The sequence below is a fragment of the Belonocnema kinseyi genome, chromosome 6 (assembly GCF_010883055.1).
Source record: "Belonocnema kinseyi isolate 2016_QV_RU_SX_M_011 chromosome 6, B_treatae_v1, whole genome shotgun sequence".
Taxonomy (NCBI): Eukaryota; Metazoa; Arthropoda; class Insecta; order Hymenoptera; family Cynipidae; genus Belonocnema; species Belonocnema kinseyi.
The window spans coordinates 4,187,892-4,213,464 of NC_046662.1; the positions used below are offsets into that span (position 1 = coordinate 4,187,892).

The 25,573-nt window shown below is 29.6% G+C and overlaps 2 protein-coding genes across 3 annotated transcripts in view; one reads left to right on the forward strand and one right to left on the reverse strand.

The window, feature by feature from the left end:
* The first annotated feature begins 621 nt into the window (after positions 1 to 621).
* Positions 622 to 19,368, forward strand: LOC117174691 (chitinase domain-containing protein 1). The gene is made up of 7 exons (XM_033363994.1): positions 622 to 838; positions 5,206 to 5,352; positions 5,425 to 5,605; positions 5,701 to 5,810; positions 5,908 to 6,062; positions 12,049 to 12,381; positions 19,166 to 19,368. Exons 1-7 carry the CDS (start codon positions 707 to 709, stop codon positions 19,299 to 19,301), a joined length of 1,194 nt encoding a protein of 397 aa, XP_033219885.1. The 5' UTR covers positions 622 to 706; the 3' UTR covers positions 19,302 to 19,368.
* Positions 19,333 to 25,573, reverse strand: part of LOC117174692 (estradiol 17-beta-dehydrogenase 11-like) — a 20,776-nt gene continuing 14,535 nt past the window's right edge. For both annotated transcript variants that reach the window (XM_033363995.1, XM_033363997.1), the window contains one exon: positions 19,333 to 19,644. In XM_033363995.1, the coding sequence (XP_033219886.1) occupies positions 19,509 to 19,644 (136 nt within the window). In that variant the 3' untranslated portion in view covers positions 19,333 to 19,508. The remainder of the gene's footprint in view (positions 19,645 to 25,573) is intronic.

The window sequence follows — 25,573 nt, forward strand, 5'->3', positions numbered from 1 at the left end:
CCTAAAAAAAGGGCAAACTCTTAATTTTTTAAGTAAAGTTGTTTTAATAATTATTAGTTATTTTGTAAAGAAACATAGAAATTTTGAACTAAAAGAGATGAATTTTTAACCAAAAGCGGGCAAGTTAAATCTTCAGTTAATGAATTTTTAACGACAAAAAATGTTTTTGATTAAAATTTTGTTTTCAACCAAAGAGGATGAATCTTCAAGAAACGTAAAATGTAATATGTCATATTTCAGTGAAAAGTTTCATATTAAAAGTCGTTGAATTCAACCAAAAGGTACGAATTTCCAACAAATAATGTAATTTTTCAATAAAAAAAAAGATCAGATTTCAAACAAAAACCATTAAAAGACAAGTGCTTAACCAACGAGAAGAAACTACAACAGAGAATATTGTAATTAGAAACAGTTGCATTCAACTAAAAAAAGACGATTTTTGTTTAAAAACAGTTTGTTTTTTAATAATAATTACAATTTTCGTAAAACTCGGACCCAAATAGATTACGCTCTCTGGCAAATCACTCAGTGTAAATTATTTTAAAATAATCTAAATTAAAATTCGCGCCAAAACATTTAAAGCTCGTCCCACCACTCACACGGACACACCCGGCAATCTTCCACCTCATCTCTGTTGTCATTCACGTAAACACTTGATTTTATTTACATACGTAAACGTAGCGCATTTTTGTCAATTTTTGTTACTATGAAAAGAGTGTTGATTATTATTATTGTTTTCCTATCGATTGTTAATATTTCATCTGGAACATTATCACCTCAATCTGAGAAAAGTGCAAAAAAAGAAAAAAAGAGCAAGAGTAGCAGGATCGAGAGAAAAGTAAGAAAAACTGATAATTATTCATTTTCATGTATCTGATCTTTTAAGAAGAATTAATTTGTCAGATGTTTTACTCGCATTGCTTTTATTCGCGTTCTTCGTTATATCTGCATTTATAACCTCAAAGTTGTATCACAATAAAACATACCTAACCTAAACCAAACTTTACGCAAAAGATCTTGCACATCCTGTTTTCTTTATGATTTGTGTTTTTTTATGTCTCTCAAGTATTCTTAAGTTCTGAAGATTTCAAAATATGTAAAAAAAATATCTGGTAGTTTTTAAGACCATTTTTTCATTTTGATGTATCTTCCAAAACTTTGGAAAAATTTCAATTGTTTCTAAAATTTAAATTCATCTTTTTTTAGTTCAAAATTTAACAATTTGGGAGAAAATTGGTCTTTTTTAACGGAAAATTCCACTATTACGTTGAAAATCACGTATTATTTTGTTTTTCTAGGTTTTAAATAAAATTATTTGGTTCAAAGTTAAATTCGATTAAAAACTTTTGAATTTTTTTTTTATTCCACTTGAATATTCCATAATTTGAGTTCAAAATTTATTTCTGGTTAAACATTTATTTTTTAATAAAAATGTTAATTTTTAGTTAAATAATTATCTTTTTCAGTTAAAAATTCGTATTTTTGTTAGAAATTAATTTTCTTGGTTGAAAATTAATCTTTTGGGTCAAATATTAAATTATTTTAGTTAAAGATTCATCATTTAAGTTAAAAAATCACCTTTCTGGTATACAATTCAACAGTTCCAGTGAAATATTTACAATTTTATTTGAAAATTCAACATTTTGTTTCAAAATGTTACTATTTTTTCTAAAGTTAGTTTTTTTTTGTCAAAAGTAATTTTTGTAATTACAAATTTAACTAATTGCAATTAAAAATTCCATATTTGTAGTTGAAAATTCATCTTTTCATTAAACATTAATTTTTTTAACTAAAAATTTAATTATTTAGGTTTTGGTTGACGATTTATCTTTTTCATTCAAAACTAATTTTTTATTTGAAAATGAAACTGATGTTTGGTTTAAAGTTCATTTGTTAAACTAAAAATGTTATAATTCCATTTTCGGTTGAAATTTATTATTTTTTTAGTTCAAAATTCAACTTTTGGGCTGAAAGTAAGTCTTCTTTAATTAAAAAATCAACTGTTTAGTTCAAAATTCATGTATTTTGTTGAAGAATTGTATTTTTTGCTAGAAAATCAATCTTTTTGGTTTAAAATTTTACTATTCCAGTTGAAGATTCCCTTTTTTGTTAAAAATCCTTTTTCTTTAATTATTTTTTTTCAATGAAAGTTTGACTATTTCATTTTTTGTAAAAAAAATATTATTTTTTCGTGGAAAATTTAAGTATTTGTGTCAACATTAATTTTTTTGCTCTGTTGTATTAAAGGATGTTTAGAATTTCTGATCCCGGAAAATTCGAAATCGAAAATTTCCGAATTAAAAATTATTATTTTTTTAAGTTTAACAAAAAAGTTTTAAAAGAATGAAAATTTTGGGCAATTTCGAGCAAAAGATTTAGAAACGTTTCAAGAATGTTGAAAGGTTTCAATAGGATAAACAATTTTTTGTTTAATTTTTGAGAAAATTTCAATTGATTTTTAATTTTGATAAATTAATTTTTAAAGAAAATTGAAAAGAATGATAAAACATTTCAAACGATTTGTAAATATGCCAACAAGTTTGAAAATCTGTAGGAAAAATTAGAATCATTTTAAAATATATTTAGAAACTTTGAAAATATTTTTAAAAATTATTTTAAATTTAGAAAGACTTCAACACGTTTAAAACAAAATCTAACTTTTTTACAATTTCGAACAAAATCATTAGAAGTGTCTTAAGAATTTTAATGGTTTCAAGCCAATCAAAATTTTTTCTTAAAACTCCAGAGAAACTTTCAATTGATTTTTAATTTTAATAAATTAGTTCTTAAAGAACATTTTTAAGTGTTTTAAAACATTTCAAATTTTTTCTAAATATTTCAATAACAAATTTGAAAATTTGTTTAAATTTTAAAACTTTGTTACAAATTTTAGGAAAAATTTGAATCATTGAAAAATATATGTTGAAATTTTAAAAAATTTCGAAAATAATTTAAAATTTAGAAAGATTTCAACAAATTTAAACCAAAATCTAAATTTTTTACAATTTCGAAAAAAAACATTAGAAGTGTCTTAATAATTTTAATGGTTTCAAGAGGATAAACATTTTTTCTTAAAATTCTAGGGAAAATTTCAATTGATTTTTAATTTTGATAAATTAAATTTTAAAGAAAATTTAAAAGAATTTCGAAACATTTCAAATCATTTGTAAGTATTTCAACATAAAATTTGACAAATTTAAAAAGAATTTCGTTCAATTTTAAAAGGGTTTCACTAATTTTACGAAAAATTCGAAACACTTAAAAATATATTTAGAAATTTGGAAAATATTTCGAAATAATTTAAAATTCAGAAAGATTTTAAAACATTTTAAACAAAATGTAAATTTTTTATGATTTTTGACAAGTTTTAGGAAAATTCCAAATCATTTAACAAGATATTCAAAAGTTTAAAAAAATCGAAAATAATAAAAAATATGAAAAGATTTTTAAAAATTGAACAAAAATTAGATTTTTAAAGATGTCAAAAAACAAATTTGAAAACTTTTTAAGAATATGGAAAGGTTTCAAGTAAGTTAAAAGCTGTTCTTAAATTTCCTAGGAAAAAGTTAAATGACTTCTTATTTTAGAAAATGAATTTTAAGATAATATTGAAAACGGTTTAAAAAGATTTCTTCAAACAATTTTTTCGAATAATTCGAGTCAGTTCAAAAGATGTGTTAGAATATTAGAATTTAAAAAAATATTTTTAATAATATTTTAAGATCGTAAGATTTCCGGAAATGTACAAATGTAAACGTCTTTTCCAAAATTCTAAAAAGGACTAAATATTTTGTTAATTAACTCGAATTTTTCCTAAAATGTTATAAACTGCTTTAAAATAAAACAATTTTGTAGACACATTTGCAATATCTGAAATGTTCAAGAATCTTTTTGAATTGCTAAAAAACAAATAAGTAACTTTAAAAATAAATGTTTGTCCACAATTTGTATTCAAAATTTATTTTGCTCTTCACATTATAATTTGGTAGAAATTGTTATTATTTTTTATTGAAAAATACTGTTTTGGTTTAAAAGTTTTTTCTTTACTTTAAAATTGATCTCTTTTGGAAAAAATTGCATCTTTTATTATTAAAAATAAACTGTATTTATTAAAAATTCATTTTTTTGGGTTAAAAAATTGAAATATTTAATCGAAAATTGGTCTCTTTTGGCAAAATTTTCTGTTTTTTTTTTGGTTCACAAATGCAACTGGTTGAAAATTAATTTGTCCGAAGTACTGCTTTAAATCATTTGTATTTTTACCTAATCACTATTTATTATGGTTTTCTTCCGAATGTATTATTTTTCATCATTTTTATTCTTCCGAACCACCATTTAATATCAATTTCATTCATGATGAAAATGGCGTCCACATAAAAATAATAGCACGAAATTCAAATATAGCCATTTTCATGAAAAACTAAATTGATGTTTATGGTGATTGCGAAGAACAAAAATGATGAAAAATCAGAATTCGGTAAAATCGAAATTATTTTAACTGGTTACTCAGTTAGGCCTCCAGTCCATGCGCGAGAACGGCCGGATATCGGAATGGCCGGAATGAGGCGTTGACCAATCAGAAACGTTCTGCGGAAATTGTGTCATTCTTGCGCCGAACTCAGCCGAAGTGTTCGAAATTTTTAAGTTCGCGCCAAAAGGCGTTCCGTTCATTACCAAAGTTGTCAAACACATGAACCGGTGTTCCAGTCATTCCGATTCATGTGTTTGATAAATTTGGAAATGAATGGAACGCCTTTTGGCGCGGACTTAAAAATTTCGAACACTTCAGCTGATTTAGGCTTAGTTCCGCGTCAAAATGACAATGTTCCCGCGGAACGTTTCTGATTGGTCAGCGCCTCATTCCAGCCATTCCGAGATCCGGCCGTTCTTGTGCATGGACTGGAGGCAGGCCTTAATAAAAATGTTGCTAAATGGAAATTCAGACAAAACATCACTTATGCCAAACAGTATTTCGGAATAATAAAAATGATGTTAAATTGTAATGCGGCAATATAAAAATGATGGGAAATGGTAGTTCGGAAGAGTGAAAATGAGGCAAATTGACAATTGGGATAAGTAAAAATGATAGTAACTTGTTATCCGGTCCTATGATTTTCGGTGAAATAAACATTAGGGGAAATAAATTCGACGAATATCCATGCTCTTCATTTTTTTGATCTTTAAAGATAAATTATTGTTTAACAGAAAGGTCCTGTTGAACATGATGTTTTTGACAGAGAACTCGTAATAAAAGATCCTGAAGCAGAGGATATTTTACGGGATGCAGGACTTTATTATAAAGACACTGGCGTAAAAAGATTTGCCGGCAATGTTCTCGGATACATCACACCGGTAAATGCATATTTCCTCCTCTCTGTGATAAACAGAACTTCAAGAAAATATATATAACTTCATACTTTACAGTGGAATGGTCACGGATATGAGGTGGCTAAACTATTTAAGAAAAAGTTCACGATTGTTTCTCCAGTTTGGTTAACGTTGCACCCGAGCAAAAAAGCATTCTCATTATCGACTCATGATGTTCAAAAAAAGTGGCTGAAGGATCTAAAAGATACTGCAGAAAATGGGAATCACACCTTAAAGAGTAAATACAAAATTGAACAATCTTAAGGACCATTACAAAATATTTGCATAGAATTAAAACATCTTTAATTTTGGCTTTTCCATTTTGAATTTTAGTATTTCCGAGAGTTCTCTTCGAGAATTGGTCTCCCGATGACATCTCTGAGCTTTATGAAAATGAGGGAAGAAGAAATCAGTTGATCACAACTCTTTCCAAAACTGCTCAAGTAATTAAGTTTCTATGCATATTTTCTTAAATGGAGTGATTTATAACTTTAGTATAAATAAACATGGAATTAAATAAAACACAAAACTAATTTTTAGACATTCCAATTTACGGGATATGTCCTTGAGATTTGGAATCAATTCATTTTCACGGGAGTCGACAAGGGGATCATTGCCGACATCGTGCAAGAAATCGGCGAGGGTTTAAGAAAGAGAAATTTGGACACAATTTTGGCTGTACCGCCCTGGAGAGGGTGAGTTAAAAAACATTATTCATTACTTTTTTTTTACTTTGGAAGATCACATCCACTTCCCTTACTTTCTATAATTTCCCTCTCCGAAATTTCCCTAATACTAAAAATGTGAGCTTCCACCACTTTAAGATCCAAATATTTGACAACGCATGCGTGTAGTCAAATAATCTCATTTCATATAGAGAGTATTAATGATAGTGGAAGCAATATCTTTGCTGGAAAGTGAAAATATCGCACTTTGCCGCTTCGGGGAAGAAGCTCGGATATTTCAACGAGAAGTTTAGTTTCTGGAATGCGTCTTCTCTAACAGTGAAAAATGTTTTGTATACAAGTTTCATCATAAAGGTTTTAAATAAAAATGCTACATTACTGTAGTGTTAGTGGTTGCAACAACAGTACAATAAAAAATAAACGATGTTCGTTTTTGGGACTTCCAGTAGTGATCCCGACTACGTAAGTACCATAATAGCGAATACAATTGTTTTTGTAGAAACATTATGAGGGGCGTCTATATAACTTCACTAACCTGATATGAAAAATAAAAAATTTTAACAACAAGTTGCATTAATCACAAGTAATGTAATTCGTAAACGCGTGAATTTAGTTGCGAATTAAATTTTTAAATTACAGGTTGATACATTTGTATTGGTTATTTTTTATAAATGAAATAAATAAATATTATTACAAAAAATAAATTATTATTATTACCTTCTTTAAACAGTAATTAATAAAGTAAAGGGAAACTTTTTTTTTGGATTTGATTTTCGAGTCCTCGAGGTTTAGTTTCTTTCCCGAAACTGTAGAAGCGCTGAACTCATTCACGGAAAAATACATTGCGCTCTAATGACACCTTCCAATCTCTTTAATATTCTGATTTCATATTTTCGACATTGCGATTGGTTGCTATTTGAAAGTCGCGCGCTAAAAAGGACTTCCGTATTCTGGTTGACCTTAAGGAAGCAGAAACGATTCTCACGTATCTCAACTCTGCTTAGGGAGTTTGGGAAGATGACCGATCGGTGACGGTCGATCTTTTTTGAGGTTGACAAGGTATTTTTCGAAAAAGTGTCGGTGAAAATGATTGAATTTTCCTGCTGTCTTGATTTCTGAAGGAAGAAAGCTTTCTCTGCGAAAGGCTTGAATTGGTTTTGTTCTAGTTCCTGTTATCTTCTCACAGAGTTCAGGTGGGTGTTCCGCTGATGTGCCGGCCGCTTGCGGCCTGCGTGTTTTTCGGAGCATGGGGTCCGTTTACGGGGACATTGCAGATGGTGAAATTAACCAGGATGTGTTGAACTTGGGCATAGAAGGCCTACAAGCTGAGCTTAGCTAAACGCAGTCTGGAATCCATAACCATCATAATATCTTGATTGATGAAGGTATGGAAACTAATGAAACTTCTTTCCTAAACCAGGATACCCTTAACCAGGCTCCAAAAGAAATCGAGGGCTCTCTCAATTCTTACCCATTTAATGAAAATCATCCCTCCACTGTTGTTAAAACTAGTTTTGGTTTAAAAAGAAAAAGCTATGAAATTAAAGAAGTTATTAACTCACTTATCACTAAGGTTAGACACGCCGAGTCTAACTCAACTCCAAACTCCTTTCGGTCGCCGAGACTCAAGAATAGATACTCTCGCTCCAACAAAGGCCGATAACCTACACTTTATATGCCCCAGGCTTAGCGCATTCATTCCCAACCGCAGTGTGTCTCGCATTGGCGTCATTAAGGGAATTCCTACAGACCTCACTATGGACGAGCTAAAAGATATTGCTATCTCCCCTATTCCAATTCTGGAGGCTTCCAGATTATCGAAGAAGGGCGAAAAAGGTAACCTAGTTCCTTTAAAAACCGTCTTGGTCACTTTCGATGGACAACTCCTTCCCCAGCATATCAAATTTTATTACACCCTATATAAGGTCTCTCTACATCCTTCCTCCAAAACTCTGCTACGGCTGTGCTAGACATGGTCGCGTGAAAGCCCAGTGCAAGAACCCAAGATTTTTGTGGGGGAAAAACCTCATGAAGACCAAAACTTCCCTGATGGAACGTCATCTCCCCTCTGCATTAACTGTAAAGGCTCACATGGACTCTTACCACTCTCTCCTCCGTCTTCACAGAGGAAATCGCGAACACAATCGCAATCCTTCTCTCATCTTTACTCTCGTTCTTCTAGTCCTTTCGGAAATGGTGTCTGTTTACAAAACCGTTCTATTAACCCCCCCCCCCCCCCTCCTTCCTCCTCGACTGATTTTCAAAAACAAGACCTCAGAGAAATGATTTCATCTCTTATGAATCTCGTCCAATAATTTGCTCCTCTCTTATCTCTTCTTAGCAGTGGACTATTAGGCCAATGCAATAGCCCTCTGATAAATAACCAGAATCCGATTACCACTGCCTCGATCCCTTAAAACTCTTTTTTACCCATAGTGGGTAATCTAGAAAAATTAAGGATTCTATAATGGAACTGCCATTGTATAATCCATAAAAAAGAGTCCTTGGAAAGAATTATTCACAACTACGATATCATCTTATTAAATGACACCTGGCTAAAAGATCAAAATGATTTTTTTCTAAGGAAATTTAACATTATTAGAAAAGAACACCATATCAATATTGGTGGCGGTCTTATAATTGTTATAAGGAATGATATTCTTTTCTCTAAATCAAAAATTGCTGAAATTCCTAACCAATTAGACATCCTCGCTATTTCTGTTCCCTATAGTTGGGGCGAATTATTGATCATTAATATTTATAAAAATCCTAGAACTCCAGCTTACGCCATTAACTGGAACTCCTTTTGGGGATGTGATAATACCTTCCCAGCTGGAAATAAATAAAATACTGCAAATCTAGCTTCCAACCTCATTATTTTAAATGACGAATCTTCCACTCGCTTTTCTAGGCCCAACCAATCGAAATCACTATCGATCTCTCCCTGGTCTCTGGTAGCCTTGAGCCTTTATGTTCCTGGAAAGTAGAAGGGGATAAGATGGGTAGCGATCACTTTCGTATTTCAACTACTATTGGTATCTCTTGCTTCACATCGCCAGTCCTACAATTGATAAGGTCCTAAAACGTGATTATCCGTATTTTCCACCGTGGTGAAACGAGAATTGCTCAAGGTTGGAGAGATTAAGAAGAGCCAAGCTTGGAAGGTATAGACATAAATACAGTTTTGAAAATGTTCTAGACCTTCAGAAATTCGAAGCTGAAGCCCCAAAAACCTTAAAAAAAAAAAAAAAAAATCTCCAGCTGGAAATCATTTTGCGAATCTATTACTTCAACTTCCCGAATCTCAGATATCTGGAATAAGATTCGCGGCTTTCGACACAGACTTCTCACTGACCCTTCTCCATTCACTTTCCCGGTTAATCAAGAATCAGTCAAAGAAATGAAAAAATTCATAGACAAATTTTGTGACCACAGCTCACCCCCCTCAAACCTACCCCCCGCTCCTTCACCCGGACTCGCCTCCTGTCCAAGTTACAACCCACGCCAACTCCGATTGCTTTCCCAACCCTATCGTCTCTAGATTTCCGAGTGAACCCTTTAATATTCAGGAGTTACATCTTGCCATAGCCGCCTCTAAATGCACATCCTCCCCGGGACTATAAAAATCAACTTTCAGACTCACTCTTCACCCGAGTGAAATCCAACACTCACCTAGCGTCGTGGAACGGCTCCTAGTGCACCCCGGTGAAGCAAAGAAGTGGACGGGGCTTACTAGAGTGAAGTGGAAGGGGAATGGTTTCGAGTGTGCGGCGGGTGTATGTTTGGCGCGTATTTTTTTTGTGAAAGATGATTGAAGTTCTGTGACATAAAAGGTTAAAAAAATGCAAGAATAGAGGAAGAAGATTTTAATTGCTGCTACAGTAACGAGGTTATTATTAATAAAAACAGTGATGTGTTCCATAATAGTGGAAAGTGATGATGATACTAAACTTTAGATGATGAAGATACTAAACTAAATCTGCTACTAAACTTGCGATTCCCGCCTTTTCTGTCCGTCAATTCCAATGTTTACTCACTTCCAGTTACCTAGTTTCAGTGGGTGAAATAGTCACTCGTCGAGTGACCCCCACTCTTCACCCGAGTGATCATTGAACTGTTCACCTGAGTGAAGCCTAACACTCACCTAGCGTCGTGGAACGGCTCCGAGTATACCAGGGTTGTCCCCTGGAACGCACACCTATAGGATAAAGGATAAATAATGGGGTAGAATTGTCGACAAATTTCCAAGCGGATACATTGTGGACAAAAACTTCAGAGAGCGGTAAGATAAAACAAGAAGGGAAGAGCAAAAGGAGGAATAATTACGGAAGTGAGAGATATTTTAAAGGAGTTAGTGAAACGGTTTACGAAAAGAAGGGCATTTAGGATAAAAAGTACATTTATAGGATAGAAACATTATAGAACGGAAGATGAATATGAGTAATTAAGAGGTAACTAGAAGGAATGAGCAAGGAATAAGAAGAAGGCAGTTTTCTACTAGCTTCCTATTACCAAAAAAAGAATCAAAAGATAAAGTTTTGAATATTAGCGATGGGGCAAGGGCAAATGGAATCAAGCCGGTTATTTGGGAAAAATAAGATAACTGAGAGAAGTAGGTAAGAGGTACAAGAAGGAAAAACAAAGACAACAGGAGAAAGAATTAAAGAACATTAGATCAGAAGCAGATGCATGGGACTTGATTAATACCCATACTTCCATTAGTTATAGAATAATTGAAATACAAAACAGAAACTAAGTAACAACCCCCAATGTACATGAATCACCGTACAGCGCTAAGGACATTTTTTCGGGGGTTAGAAAAGGTGGGGCTGATTTTTAGGATCTGTACGACCATTTTTCAGGGCTTGGCAAGACAGGTCTGTTTTCTCGATCTTCACGGAGAATTTTAGGGATTAGACAACGCAAGGCTGCTTTTTAGGGTCACTAGAAACAATTTGGGTGTCGGCCAAGGTGAGTCTGCTTTTTGTGGTCTTTAAGGAAAAATTTTTTATGTTGGACAAGTTGGAACTGCTTTTTTTGGGTAACAAGTTTAGGGGGTTGAACTAGGGGAGCAGCTTTTTTGATTCTCTAAGAAGCAATTTTGGTATTGGAGAAGGTAGGGCGGCATTTTGGGCTAACAATTTTGGGGAGTTGGAGCAGGCGGACTGCTTTTTGAGGTCTCTAGATACAAGTTTGGGGATTGGAGAAAGCAGGGTTATTTTTTAGGGTCTCTAGGAACTATTCTGATACGTTGGATAATGCAGAGCTGCTCTTTATGATTTCTAGAGATAATTATGAGAGGTTGGACAAGGCGGGGATGATTTTTTTGAGTCTCTATGGACCATTTTTGGGAAACTTACAATCAGGACTGCCTATTATGGTCTCTAGGGACAGTTTTGGGAGTTGGAAAAGGCAAAGCTGCTTTTTGAGGTATTTAAAATCAGTGTGGGTGTTGGTATGTTGCGCATGGTAAGGTTGCTTTTTGGTGTCTCTAAGAAGAATTTTTGTAGGTTGGAGAAGACGCAAGGTTGCCTTTTAGGGTATCTAAGGACAGTTTTGGGAGTTGAGAAAGGGGAGAGTACTTTTTGTTGTCTGTAGGAACAATTGTGGTGAGCTTGAGAAGGCAGGATTGCTTTGTGGGACCTCTAGAAATAATTTTGATAGGGTTTATCAGGATGGTTAAGTGTGCAAAAGAAGAGAACTGAGAAAACTATATAAAAAGAAATAGGAGTAAAAACAAAGACAGTGGGAGAAATATTTTATGAATATTAGATCATTAGGAGAAGTGTGGAAATTCATTAATATGGGGAGAAGGAAAGGAGAGCAGATAACTGATAGGATAGAACTGAAAGATTGGAGAGATTTCTTTACAAGATCTTTAAAAGGTTAGAGAAGAATATTTTCAGAGGAGAAAAAAAGTCATAAAATAATAGCCTGAGTGAGGTGTGGAAATATAAAAGATGGAATTGAACCTTTTTCCTTTTCAACTTTACAGTGCTGGTGAAGAATGGTTCACAAAGGATCATTTTGATCAATTGGCGCCACATATCAGCGCATTTTCGCTGATGACATACGATTTCTCGAGCGTTCAAAGGCCAGGACCCAATAGTCCTCTCAGTTGGTCCCGAAAATGTGTCAAGGCCCTCGTGCCGGAGAAAAATGATCCTAGGAGGGCTCAGATCCTGCTGGGCCTTAATTTTTATGGCAACAATTATACTCCTGAAGGTGGCGGTGCAATTCTTGGTTCGCAGTATCTTGAGCTTCTCGGCTCCTTTAAAGGAAAACTGAAGTGGGACGATCAAAGCAAGGAACATTTTTTCGAACTCAAGTAAGAATTTTACATTCAAATGCATATAATATTACAGTGAAACTCTTTTATAGCGCCGATTTCGGGGCTGACGATGGGTAGGAACTAACTATTTTGAACCCGCTCCGCTTTTGTTTGTTCACGCCTGACTGCCAGCCAGAGTGACAGCCGCATATTCCGCGCACCCCGCCCAGCACCTGTTACACCTACATGCGGCGCGGCGTCAATTCTCGGAAGGGCTATAGAAGGGAGGGCTATTGAAGAGTTTCACTGTATTTTGAAAAATTATAATTACTGTCCGAGACACTTCGTGTAATCCGGGGTTGAAAGTTAATGATGAATCAAAAAGTGCGCATTGGAAAAAATTAATTTAAAAAAAAACTTTTTTTTAGTATTTGAAACTTTATTTTCTTATCCAAATTTCCAGTTTTCTGACCAAATATTGTCATCGTATTAAAAATAAACTTCAATGTTTATTCGAACTATTATTTTTCACTCTATAATTTATAAAAATTCCTATTAATTTATCGCAGGCTTTAACGTCCCCTTTTTCTTGTTTTCTATTTGAATGTGAATTAAATTCATAAAATCCAATAAGAAGGAATCCTTTCTTCATAATAATTCTTCCAGTTTAAATTCTTTTTTTTCAAAGTTCCAAAAGTTCTAAATATATTTTAAGCTGAATTAAATATTTTCTAACATTTGGTAAAATTCCGTAAACCAAAAAAATCTTTAATTTGTCATTTCTGAAATCTCAAAAGATCTTCAATTTTCTCAAGAACCTTAGGAAAATCATATTTTTGTAACCTTAAAGATAAATACATGAATAAATTAAAAAATTAACTATTCGAATTTTGTATTTTCTTTCAAAATTATTTTTCCTTGAAATTTCAAGTTTGGTAGAAAATTCGTTTATCAACTATTAAATGTTTAGTTGAAAATTCATCTCTATGTGGTCGAAAATTAATTTTTTTGAAATGCAAAATCAACTATTTCTCTAAAAATGAATGCATTTTTTGAAAATTCCTTTTTTTGTTAGTAAATTAGTGTATTTGGCTGCAAATTAACCTATTCAATTGTATTATCAAATATTACGTATATTTTTTTCGAAAGTTAATTTTTTTATTTTAATGACGTTCCTTTTTTCCTTCTTGATTGCAAAATCGATTTTGTTTGAAAATGTAACTGTTTGGTTAAAAATTAATATATTTTGATTGACGATTCAACTATTTTTTAAGAAAATCATTTTTTGTTTTGTTTCAGTTTCATCTGTGATTGAAAATTATTTTTTTTTTAATGAAAAATCAACTGCTTCTGTAAAAATGTATGCATTTTGAAAATTTTGAAATTTAATATTTCTGGTTGCAAATTGAAAAAATTTTAAACAAATTTTCTTTCTTTCTTTACTGAAAAATCTTTTTGTACTAAAAATCCAAAACTAATTTTTCAGTCAAGGAAGGAAAAAAATGTTAATCAAATTTGTCCATTTTCAGGCCAAAAAGACAAATCAGTCAAGAAATTAAATTTTCAGCCAAAATAAAACGGATTCTCACAAAATAGTTGAGTTTTTAACAAAATAGATCAATTTTTGAACAAGAAGATACATTTTTAAATAAATAAAATTTTTAACCTGTGATATAGATGACCAAAGAGATCAATTTTTTACTGCAATTATTATGATACTTCGACTGGAATATTTATATTTTCAGCTTAAAAAGTTAATTTTCTACCAAAAAACATGAATTTTCAACAAAATAATTGGATTTTCAACAAAAACAAAATTAATTTTTGACAAAGAAATTCAATTTTTAACCAAGCAGATGAATTTTTCACTAAACCTAAGATTAATGAACAAAAAATAGAAAAATTAAAAAAAAAAACAATTAAAAATAGAAAAGTTAGTTAAAAATGCAATATTATTTTGTTCATTGAAAATTCTTGTTTTTTGGTTAAAAATCCAACTAGATGATTAAAAGTCGTATTAATTTGTTCAAAATTCATTTTATTGGTTCAAAATTGATCGTTTTTTCATTAAAAGTGTTTTTTTTTTAATTAAACTATTCTTTATTTTTTGCTTAGAATTAATCGCTTTATGTTGAAAATTAATATATTTTTTTTTGGAAATTGCAACTGTTTTTTTTTGAAAATTGGTCTTTTTTGGTTCAATGTAACTGTTTTTGATTCATACTGTTTTGTGCAAAATACTGTTTTGTAAAAAATTGTTATTTTTTCTCGAAAATTCAACCATTCGGTTTAATTACTTGTCTTCCTTAACTTTTTCTGATCAGATAGTCTGCCATTGATAAATTATGAGCAATCATTATTTGTGAGATAAGCCTCAGGCTTATGAAATATTTTTATTAAGAACATAGTAGCTTGGAACTCAGTTAAAATCGATGTGTATAACAATATAGAGAAAATAAGGGATGGTAAATATTCTTTTGATTTTAAGTCTGGAAAACAAGAAAGGTGTTAAAAAAGAAAAAAAAAAACATTTTGTTACGAATTCATCCAGATGACTTTATTACTTTAAAGTAGAAAATCCATCTTTTTGATGTGGAAATTAAAATTTGTTAAAAAGACATCCATTTTCGGTTGAAAATTCGTCTTCTTTTTCCATTAAAAATGAATCTTTTTTGGTAGAATTGGTTGACGATTTGATTATTTATTTGACACTTTCATAAATATTTAAAAAATTATACTTTTTTGGTTGAAAATTCAACTATTTCGGTAGAGAATTAAATTATTTGGTGGAAAAAAATGTTGGGAAAAATAGAAATGTTGAATGTAGAAATTGCGTCTTTTTGGCTTTAAAATTCATCAATCTGGTGGAATTTTTTTAAACTGAAAAATCTTTCTGGACTAAAAATTATCTGTTTGGCTTAAAATTAATCTTTTTTTTTTTTTTTGAAAATTTATATTTTTTATTTGCTTTGTTTAAAAAAACATTATTTTGGTTGAAGATTCATCGATTTAATAAAAAATTTAATGTTTTGTAGACATTTGGTTTGAAAATTCCTTTTTACTTTTAGATAAAACTTTTTAATTTAACTGTTCCATATTTCACATGAAAATTCATTTCCTTCGGTACAAATTTCATCTTTTGTTGGTTTAAGAGGAAACTATTTTATTGAAAATTAACTGTTTTAGTTAAGGATTCATCTTTTGTTTTGAAATTTCATCCTTTTGGTTAAAAGTAAATGCTTTTTACATCGAATAAAAAACTTTCACCTATTTAGACGTAAATTTTTTTTCTATATTGACTGAAAAATCTGTCTTGATTGAATAGCCAACGTTTTTGATAAAAATTGGTCTTTTCGGATAGAAAAATCTTTTATTATGGTAGAAAATTAAACTATTTCGTTGAAAATTAATTTTTTTGTTTGAAAATTTATATTTTCGTGCAGAAAATTCAACAATTTAGTTAAATTTTTAGTTTCAAAATTCAAATCTTCTGATTTTTGGTTGAATAAAAGTGAAAAAATGTACTATTACTGAATCTTTTGAGAATAATTAATTGTATAGTTGAAAAAATTATTAAAATCAATGCTTTAAATAATTAGTTTTAACCTGTAATTTCTACAATTTTATAGTTTTCAATTTAAATTTAAAAATATTGTCAACTTTCAATATTTAGAACTAAAAACTTGAATATATAAATTTGTTTATGTTATTTTTTTCATAGAAAAACGGAAACCCTTGGCAAATAAATTTCAAATTTAAATATTTAAAAAGTGTAAAATATGAAATTGCGTGCTGTTGTTCATGAATAAGCATTTGAAATTAAACAATTTTAAAGTGATACTTAAAATTGTATACTTTTAAAGATTTGGAAGCAAAAAATTAATTAGTTTTACAACTTAATAGTGGACCGTTTTCAAATTTAGAGCGTTTAAATTGGAAAATTTTAAAATATAACTTGCTGAAAAATGGCACAATATAAATTAACAGTTTTAAAATTTTTTAATTCAAATCTTTTATAACGTAAGAATTTAAAAATTTCTAAGAAGTATTAATAATTGAATATTTTTTAAAGGAAATTTCGAAACTGCCAAGGCCCTTTTTACTACTTGGTTTAAAGTTCAATTACTTTTATAAAAATTCATCTCTTTGGTTGAAAAATCATTGTTTCTGGTTGAAAATTCATCTTTTTAAGTATAAAATTCTACTAGGTATATAGTTTAAAATTCGGGTACTTTGTTAAAAATTAATCTTTAAATTGAAAGTTGAACTATTTTGTTGAAAATTTATCTATTTGTTTGAATTTTTTTATTGAAAATTAATTTCTTAAACTGAAAATTTAACTATTCCGTTTCTGATTGAAAACTCATATTTTTAAATATAAAATTCTACTAGGTATATAGTTTAAAATTCAAGTCTTCTGTTAAAAATTAATCTTTAAATTGAAAATTTAATTATTTTGTAGAAAATTCATCTGTTTGAAATTTTTTTTTTTAATTGAAAATTTATTTATTTACTGAAACTCTAGCTATTTTGTACAAAATTAATCTAATTTGGTTGAAAATTAATCATCTTGGTTGAAAATTGATGTAATCTGTGAAAAATTCTATTTTTTAAATTAATTTCTTAAACTGAAAATTTAACTATTCCGTTTCTGGTTGAAAATTTATCTATTTAAATATAAAATTCAACTAGGTATTTGGTTTAAAATGTATGTCTTCTGTTAAAAATAAATTTTTTCTACTGAAAATTTAACTATTGTGTAGAAAATTCATCTGTTTGGTTGAAAATTCGTTTTTTTAGATTGAAAATTAATTTTTTTGACTGATAATTTAACTATTTTATAGAAAATTCATATATTTTGTTAAAAATTCGTCTCTATTGGTAGAAAATTAATCATCTTTGTTGAAAATTCATGTAATTTTTTTTTTAAATTAATTTTTTTGAATGAAAATCTAACTATTTCGTAGAATGTTCGACGTTTTTCATTGAAAATTATTCTTGGTTGAAGATTCGTTTTTTTGTTTTTTATTTTATTTTATTTTTTTTTATATATATTTTTTAATATTAATTTTTTGAACCGAAAAATTAAATATTCCGTTTCTGGTTGAAAATTTATATTTTCAAATTTAAAATTCTACTAGGTATTGGGTTTAAAATCCATGCATTCTGTTAATAATTAATTTTTTTTACTGAAAATTTAACTATTTTGTAGAAAATTCATCTATTTGGTTGAATATTCGTTTTTTTTTGTTAAGAAATAAACTTTTCTACTGAAAATTTAACTATTGTGTAGAAAATTCATCTATTTGGTTGAAAATTCGTTTTTTAAAATTGAAAATTAATTTTTTTGACTATAAATTTACCTATTTTATAGAAAATGTATATATTTCGTTGAAAATTCGTCTCTTCTGGTATAAAATTGATCATCTTGGTTGAAAATTCATGTAATATGTTAATTTTCTTTTTTTACACTGAAAATCTATTTATTTCATAGAATTTTCGACGTTTTTCATTGAAAATTATTTTTCTTGGTTAAAGAATCTTTTTTTTTTCTTTTTGGTTGAAAATTAATTTTTTTAACTGAAAATTTAACTATTTTGTAGAAAATTCATCTATTTCGTTGAAAATTATTCTTTTCTGGTAAAAAAATAATCATCTTGGTTGAAAATTCATGTAATTATTTTAAATAATTAATTTAAATTAATTTTTTAAACTGAAAATTTAACTATTCCGTTTCTGATTGAAAATGTATCTTTTAAAATATAAAATTCTACTAGGTTTTTTGAGTTTAAAATGCATGTATTCTGTAATAATTAATTTCTCTTACTGAAAATTTATTTTGTAGAAAATTCTTCTATTTGTTTAAAAATTCGTTTTTTTTTGGGTAGAAATTTAATTTTTCTAACTGAAAATTGAACTATTTTATAGAAAATTCATTTGTTTCGTCGAAAATTCGTCTTTTCTGGTAGAAAATTAATCATCTTGGATAAAAATTCAACAGTTAAACTTTCCAAAGACGAACTTTTTATAAAATTCTTAATTTGAATTATCAATAGATGATTTTCTTAACAAAATTCTACTGTTGCATGTACAACTATATTACATATTTCAAATTGAAAATCTTTCTATTTAAGAAAGAGTAAAAGTCGACCGTCTCCAAATTTAGAACGTTCAGAATAAAAAAAATTGTTGTTTGAATTGCTGAAAAATTGTACAATGTCACATTTATAGCTCTTAAAATTAAAAATTGACATCTTTTAAATCTTAAAAAAAAATGGCAAAGTAATTGAAAAATTTCAAAGAAAAATTATGAACTGAATATTTTAAAATTATTTTTTAAATTTACCAAGTCCCTTTCCAAATTAATTTGGGAAAATAAATTTACGGTAAAAATAAAACCAAAATTAAAGAAATTTAAATGGGATAAACATCAAACATTTTAATTTATTTATTTATATTTTGTACTCTTGTTTTTTTGTTATTTGATAATAATAAAAATAAAAAGACGAAAGAAATAAAAATAAATAAAAGAATTTGTTTTTTAGGAGAAAAAATAGTTTTTTTTCTTTATCTTTTTTTTCAAATTTCAATAGGAAAGTTTTATGCAAGAACCATGCAAGAACTGTGTGTTTAAAATCTATTCATTTTGAATTTAATAATGTTCCAAAGTGTGAACATTTCAGTTTCATTGCCACTCAATTTCTTTTTATGTCATTAAACTGAATAATTCGAACTTACAATCATCGTAATATAACTTCATTTTTATATCTTATTAATTGACAATGCGAAATTATAAAAAAAATTATAATATTGCAAGTTATTAGTAATGAAATACTTGCAGGTCTCCACACGGATACATATTTTATCCAACGCTATACTCAATAAAACAAAGATTGGATCTCGCTGAGAAATTAGGCACTGGAATAGCGATCTGGGAATTGGGACAGGGGCTTGACTATTTTTACGACTTATTTTAATAACGCGTGAGTGGTGAGTTGAAACTATATATTATGTAAATAATAAAATTTTATCTTTATTTATACACAAGTCTCTCTTCCTTATTGTACAATTTTACTTCTCAGCGACTCGAATTTTTTCGGCGGAAAACGTCAAGCCTCTTCTCAGTCTTTAATATTTGTGTATTAGATGTTACGAATTATTAATTAATAATTAATAAATAATAATTATTCCTGGACTTGAGAAACATCGTCAGATTTTGTTTCTGGTAAGTGTGTATGTTTTCTGGCCAACATCATCATTGTTTGAGGACCTCGTGCAACATGATACATCATTGCCCAGCACATTTTGACTGGTAGAAGGCTAAAATATGATAAACGAAAAATTAGATGGGACAATCGAAATTGAATAAAAAAATTATTTAGGAGCCTACTGGGACTTTTTTGGGGGACTTACTCGTCCTTTTTCTAAAAGTTATGGAGATTTTTAATTTTAACAATGGGGATGTTACATGAAATGAGATAAATCTATTTTTAGAAACTTCAAGCAGTGAATAACGTTATAGAGAAAAGAAAATTTTTTTTTTAGGTTTCTAATACTTAATAAAAAATAATTTCGAGTTTACGTCTATTTGGTCACATTCAAACATATGTAACGTCACTAAGGTATATAACTGAGCACCAATGAGACCACTTTAGTCGCCATGTTACTTTTCAAAATGTTGACCAATCAGGTTTCGCGGCTTTCTACTTGACGGCTGAACCAGCTGATTATCTAAGCTAACCTATAAATGCCTGAAAACGCTGAAAACAAGAAATCGCAAATAAAGGACGAATCAAGCGAGATACAAGATATAAATAAAGAATGAATTTGCAAATCAGCGAATTCCCTAAAAAAAGTAAATTAGTAGCTAAGAAGTATTTTGGACCTGTATGTGATTCTAGGGAGGATCAAGATTCGAAAAAAATTTGTATTCCTTTATCGCAAAACATACAGACATGTCGACAATGGGCAGACTATTTCAATTATTTTTTTCGTAATTATTATTAATTGTTATTTATTAATAATACATGAAAGCCATTTAGAGACATTTACACTCTGAAATTCATGTTTAGAAACCATTTTTACTTTATTTTTCATAATTTAGATAGTTTGAATTTTCCCGCGAAGAATGACGTCATTTAAAGATAGCCAATCTACGCGTTTGGCAAAAAATGCCGCGAGCGGGAGTAATATTTAAACTTGATTAAAAAAGAAACATGTTCTTTATTCAATAAAAAATCCTTTCTTGGAATAAAATAATGATACTAATTTTTTTTCTTTTATTCTGATGGAATTGCTCATCCTCTTTCGCAATTCATTGGAAAATAAAAAAATCATAAGTAACAAAAAGGCAGCGGGTTTTTCTAAAAATATTCAAAGTCAGTTTATTTAAAAATACGCCGTTTTTTTCTCTTGATTTTTTTTATAGATTCATCTTAATGTCAAGAGTAAATTTCATTATATTCTGCCCTGCGCCAGCGCCTTTGCTAAAAAAAGACTTTTTATTTGTTTAAAAAAGAAACTTTCACATTTTTTTTTACCAAAACCACAAAATATTTAATCTTTTCGACATTTTTGCGTAAATTGTATAAAATTCTTGAACATTTTTTTGTCTTCAAAAATACAATTTTATGTTGTGATGAGAAACCAAAAAGGATTGATTTAACATTTGTAACAACAGGGTGGCCGCTGGACCAAGAAACCGGGAATTTTTCGAGCCCGGAAAAACCGGGAAATGACTGTGAATTTATTTTTGGACCGGGAATTTTAGAAATCATTAGAAGAAATATCTGTCCTATTTCGATTTCAACAGTTTTTTTCAAGTAATTAATTGAATGATCTTTTTTAATTGTGATATCATTGAGTTCCCAATGCGTAATTCGAAAATCTTTTACTTTAAAAATTTTCCATTTTAGATTTTTATTTTGAAGCATACATTTTCAATTCAAAGAATTTTAAAATAAATCCTTGAAGACTTAAATGAGTAAAAAGTAAAAGCGTTTGCAGTCAAATTTTTTGTATAAAAAACATTTTTATTTTATCAACTGTAAATATAAATAATATATTTTTCAATGGATCTGTAGTTTAAGTATTAAAAAGTAAATAATAATTGACTCGAAAAAGCGCTTCTAAATTTGTTCAAGATTTAAGAATTTCCAGATTTTAACGTTAAAAATTAAACTTTTTCAATTGGAAAGTCTTAGTCATTAAAAATGTAAATATCCAATTGAAACTTTATAAACTCTTTGCAACAATCTAAAATATTCAATTTTTAACTCAATCTATCACAAAAATTTAATTAAGGCAAAGAATAATTATTATTGAACAATATTGATATTGATATTGAGCAATATTTGACTGGTTATTTAAGACGAGAAAATTGAAACCAAATATTTAAAAGTTAACAATTTTACACTGAATGTTTTGACATAGATGGCCTTGAATCGTCAAAGTTTCGAAAAACTTTTAAACTTTCAATGTTATAATGTTAATTCTGTTTGATGAAAACATTTGAATTTGTAAATGAAATGGTTAAATTTCGATGTAAAAATAACCATTGGAAAGTTACTACTTGTAGAAAATATTCGATTAATTTCAAAAGTGCAAATAGCCACACCCTTAATTGACACAAAATGCAGAGATTATTCAGAAAAAAAAAATTAAGAAGCTTTTTAAGAATTGTCAAGGGCTTTAAAAGATTAGAAACATTTTCTGAAGATTCCTAGGAATTTTAAAAATGATTTTTCATTTTGGAAAATGATTCTAAGATAATATATGAAAAGACATTGAAAGATTTCTAAAATTGTAAAAAAAAGAATCTGGAAGATTTAAAACAAATTTTTTTTAGTTTTCAGGATTTTTTAAAAATTGTAGGAACATTTTTTTTTTTAATTTCTAGATTTTGAAATAAATTTTTTTAACTTTTTAAATATGCTTAAACTATATTTAAGATAAAAAATAATTTAAGAAGTTTTCAGTTAAAAAAATTTTTTATTGCTTATAGCTTAAAATTGCTTAATATAATACAATTTGAAACAATCTAAAGTTCATTGATTGATTCTTCAATTGAGATAATTGGAAATCATAATTTAGTTTATCATATTTTAGTTTATTTTCTATTACTTCAAACGCAAAAATTTTTAGGCTTAGAGTTTGGATTTTTTAATTTTATTGACCATGACAAATGTTTGCGAATCGTGCAAAAACTGGGAAATGGCCGGGAATTTTTTTCTATTATTAAAACGGCCACCCTGAAGAAGGGTTTTGTGGGAAAATAATGAAGTAATTCAGAAAAAATTGAGAGTATCGATGATTTCAAAAATGCCTACTTTAAAGGAAAAAGTTTCATGTAAATATTACTGAAACTATTAATTTAAGCTCTTTTCTGCTTCTTTTATGACACCATAAAATTGTATTGCTGAAAAAAAATCTTGAAGGATTTTATAAATATTTTCACAAAAATCTTTCAAAGAAAGCGAGATGAAAAAGTGTTCAATGACAGCTTTTCTAGAAATTTTTTACAAAAATAATTTTATTTCTCCGATTTTTTTCATATCTTCTATCGTTTTGGCAAAAAACGTGAATTTTCGTTTTTCAGAATCAAGAAAAAAATCAGGGAAAAAAACAACAACATATTTGAGTGACAAATAATTTTGCGATTTGAGCATAGATTAAGGATGTACACTACGTACAATCAATCTCAAAAGTTGCCTATCTTCGAAATGATTTATAAAATCGACAAAAAAAGATCTATTATTATTTTTTGTAAATGTTAATAGAGGCTTTTAAGCACACTTTAGAAAAAAATAATTCAGGTTCAAATTGTTTATTTAACAGTAATTATTTAGAAGTTTAGTTTTTACTATCTCTTTAGGGAAAAGTTACAATTCTTCTTTAATCCTAATGATCAAGGCCTCATTTTATTTTTCGAAGGATTCTCTACATTTCTATTTAGGTTGATTTTATTAAAAAAATTAATTTATAAGTTATACAGTTATCATTTTTATGAACAATCATAGTTTAAATTTAGTCTAAAGTACACTTAGAAGCATCCGTCAATGTTTGCAGAAATTAATAATAGATTTGTTTATTTTAATTTTATAAATAATAATTTTAAAGATTGGCAACTTTTGAGATTGATTGTACGTCATGTTAAACCTTAATCTACAACATAATCGATTTACAAGTTGGAAAAATTCCACAAACATATGCGTCACTGTAGTCTGGAAATTCCGGATAATAATATAATCTTTGATCCATTACGATAAATATATTTTTATAACGCTTTGCTGAAATAAAGCCCATAATATCCACAAATTAAATTATTAATACTGCGTAGAACAGTTTCGCGTGCGACAAGATATCAGCCTGACGCCATTTGGCTTTAAAAAAAAAATGTTGGTATCTTTTCGTGTTGCGTTTTCGTTGCGTCAACAACTGGATTGTTCTGCGTTGGCGCGCTTATTTGAAATTAATAATTTTGTTTTTGTTTATCATTGCTTACAACAAATAATAATTGTAAAGTGAAGAAAGATATTAAAAAATAATTTTAAATTTATATTTTTAATAAAAAGGGTATTCCTTACTTTAAATTTAAAATCTATTATTTATATTTGAGGAATAAAAATCCAATAATTATTTCACATTACACTTTATAAGTCTGATTTGTGATCAAAGAATTATCTTTAATAATTTTAGAAGTTTTATTTGTTGCGTACAATTTTCTTGCATATTTAATCATTTGAAGTAAGCGCGACAACGGTAACCAATCCAAACGCAATTCAGACGCAAACGCAACACAAAAAGATTCCAAAGTAGGGAGCACTCAATATACTTGGTGTTTCTCTGTTTAAGGTCTTCAGGGACAAATTTTGTGGCGGGAGGGGGGCAAGGTGGAGTTGATATTTGGGTTCTGTAGGGACAGTTTTTGGAGTTGGACATGGCGGGTTATTTTAGGGAATGCAAAAAGCGTTGCTGCCTTTTGAGGTCTTCAGGGACAATTTGGAGTGATTCAGCGAAGCAGAACTGACTTTTTTAGGTGGCTCTAGGGATATTTTTTTGAGGTTAGATAAGGCGGAATTACTTTTGGGGGTTCTTGTTACAAATTCAGGAGGTTCGATCACGCAGTAGTATAACGAGACCCCACTCTCGGAAGACTTGGACGCGTGGATTTTGATTGAGTTAGTTTGCATCGCTCGTAGCGCCTCTTGCGGAAAAATTAGAAACTCATGAATTTTCGCAATACGGCAGTTGTGTCGACATGGCAACTGATGAACAAAAACAAAGACAGCGGCACTTTTGTGGAACTTTTAATTAGGTATTTTCACTTCAACCAACAGCTAACTTCACTTCGTACATTGCTGAGGGGAAAACAAGGGCACAGTGGGCACAAAATTTTGCGAAGCCTGTACGACATCCTATGTCCATGTCGTTTCGGTGTTTTTGCGATATCGTAAAGACATCGTCAGATCATACGACTTATTTACGATATCGTAAAGATACCTTAACGACATGGACATAGGATGTCGTAAAGTTGTCGTAACGATGTCGGAAAGACGTCGCCAAACTTTGTGCCCACTTCGGGACCAACTGCAGGGGATTCAGTTCATTTCAGATTTAAAGTTTTGTTCCATGTATTTGATCCATTGTTTTCCCCTCATCTTTTAACAAAGTGAAGTGAGCTGATGGTTGAAGTGAAAATACCTAATAATTCACATTCGAAATTTCTTCGATTTGGCATATTCAAAATGGAACACATGGCATTTGATGTCCAAAAGCATCGAAATGACTGTGCTAGGGCAAACGAAGTGACCCAGTGGGCACAAAGTTTGGCGACGTCTTTACGACATCGTTACGACAACTTTAAGAGATCCTATGTCCATGTCGTTAAAGTGTCTTTACGATATCTTAAATAAGTCGTATGATCTGACGATGTCTGTACGATATCGCAAAGACATCGAAATGGCATGGACATAGGATGTCGTAACGATGTCGTAAAGACGTCACCAAATCTTGTGCCCACTGGGGACGTTTCTCAAGCTTGTCTCCTTTTTCTTTCTTACTACCGTAGCTTGTGGATGCACAGCCATCAATGTAACAGCGAACCATTTCGCATAAACAAGAACGTCTCACTTATACCACAGTCAGGGACGAACCGAGACAAATATTTCGGGGTGGCAGGGGGTTCAAAAAAAATTTATGTATTTCGCATGCATAGCTTAGCGGCGTCGGCCTTTAATACGAAAGGCCA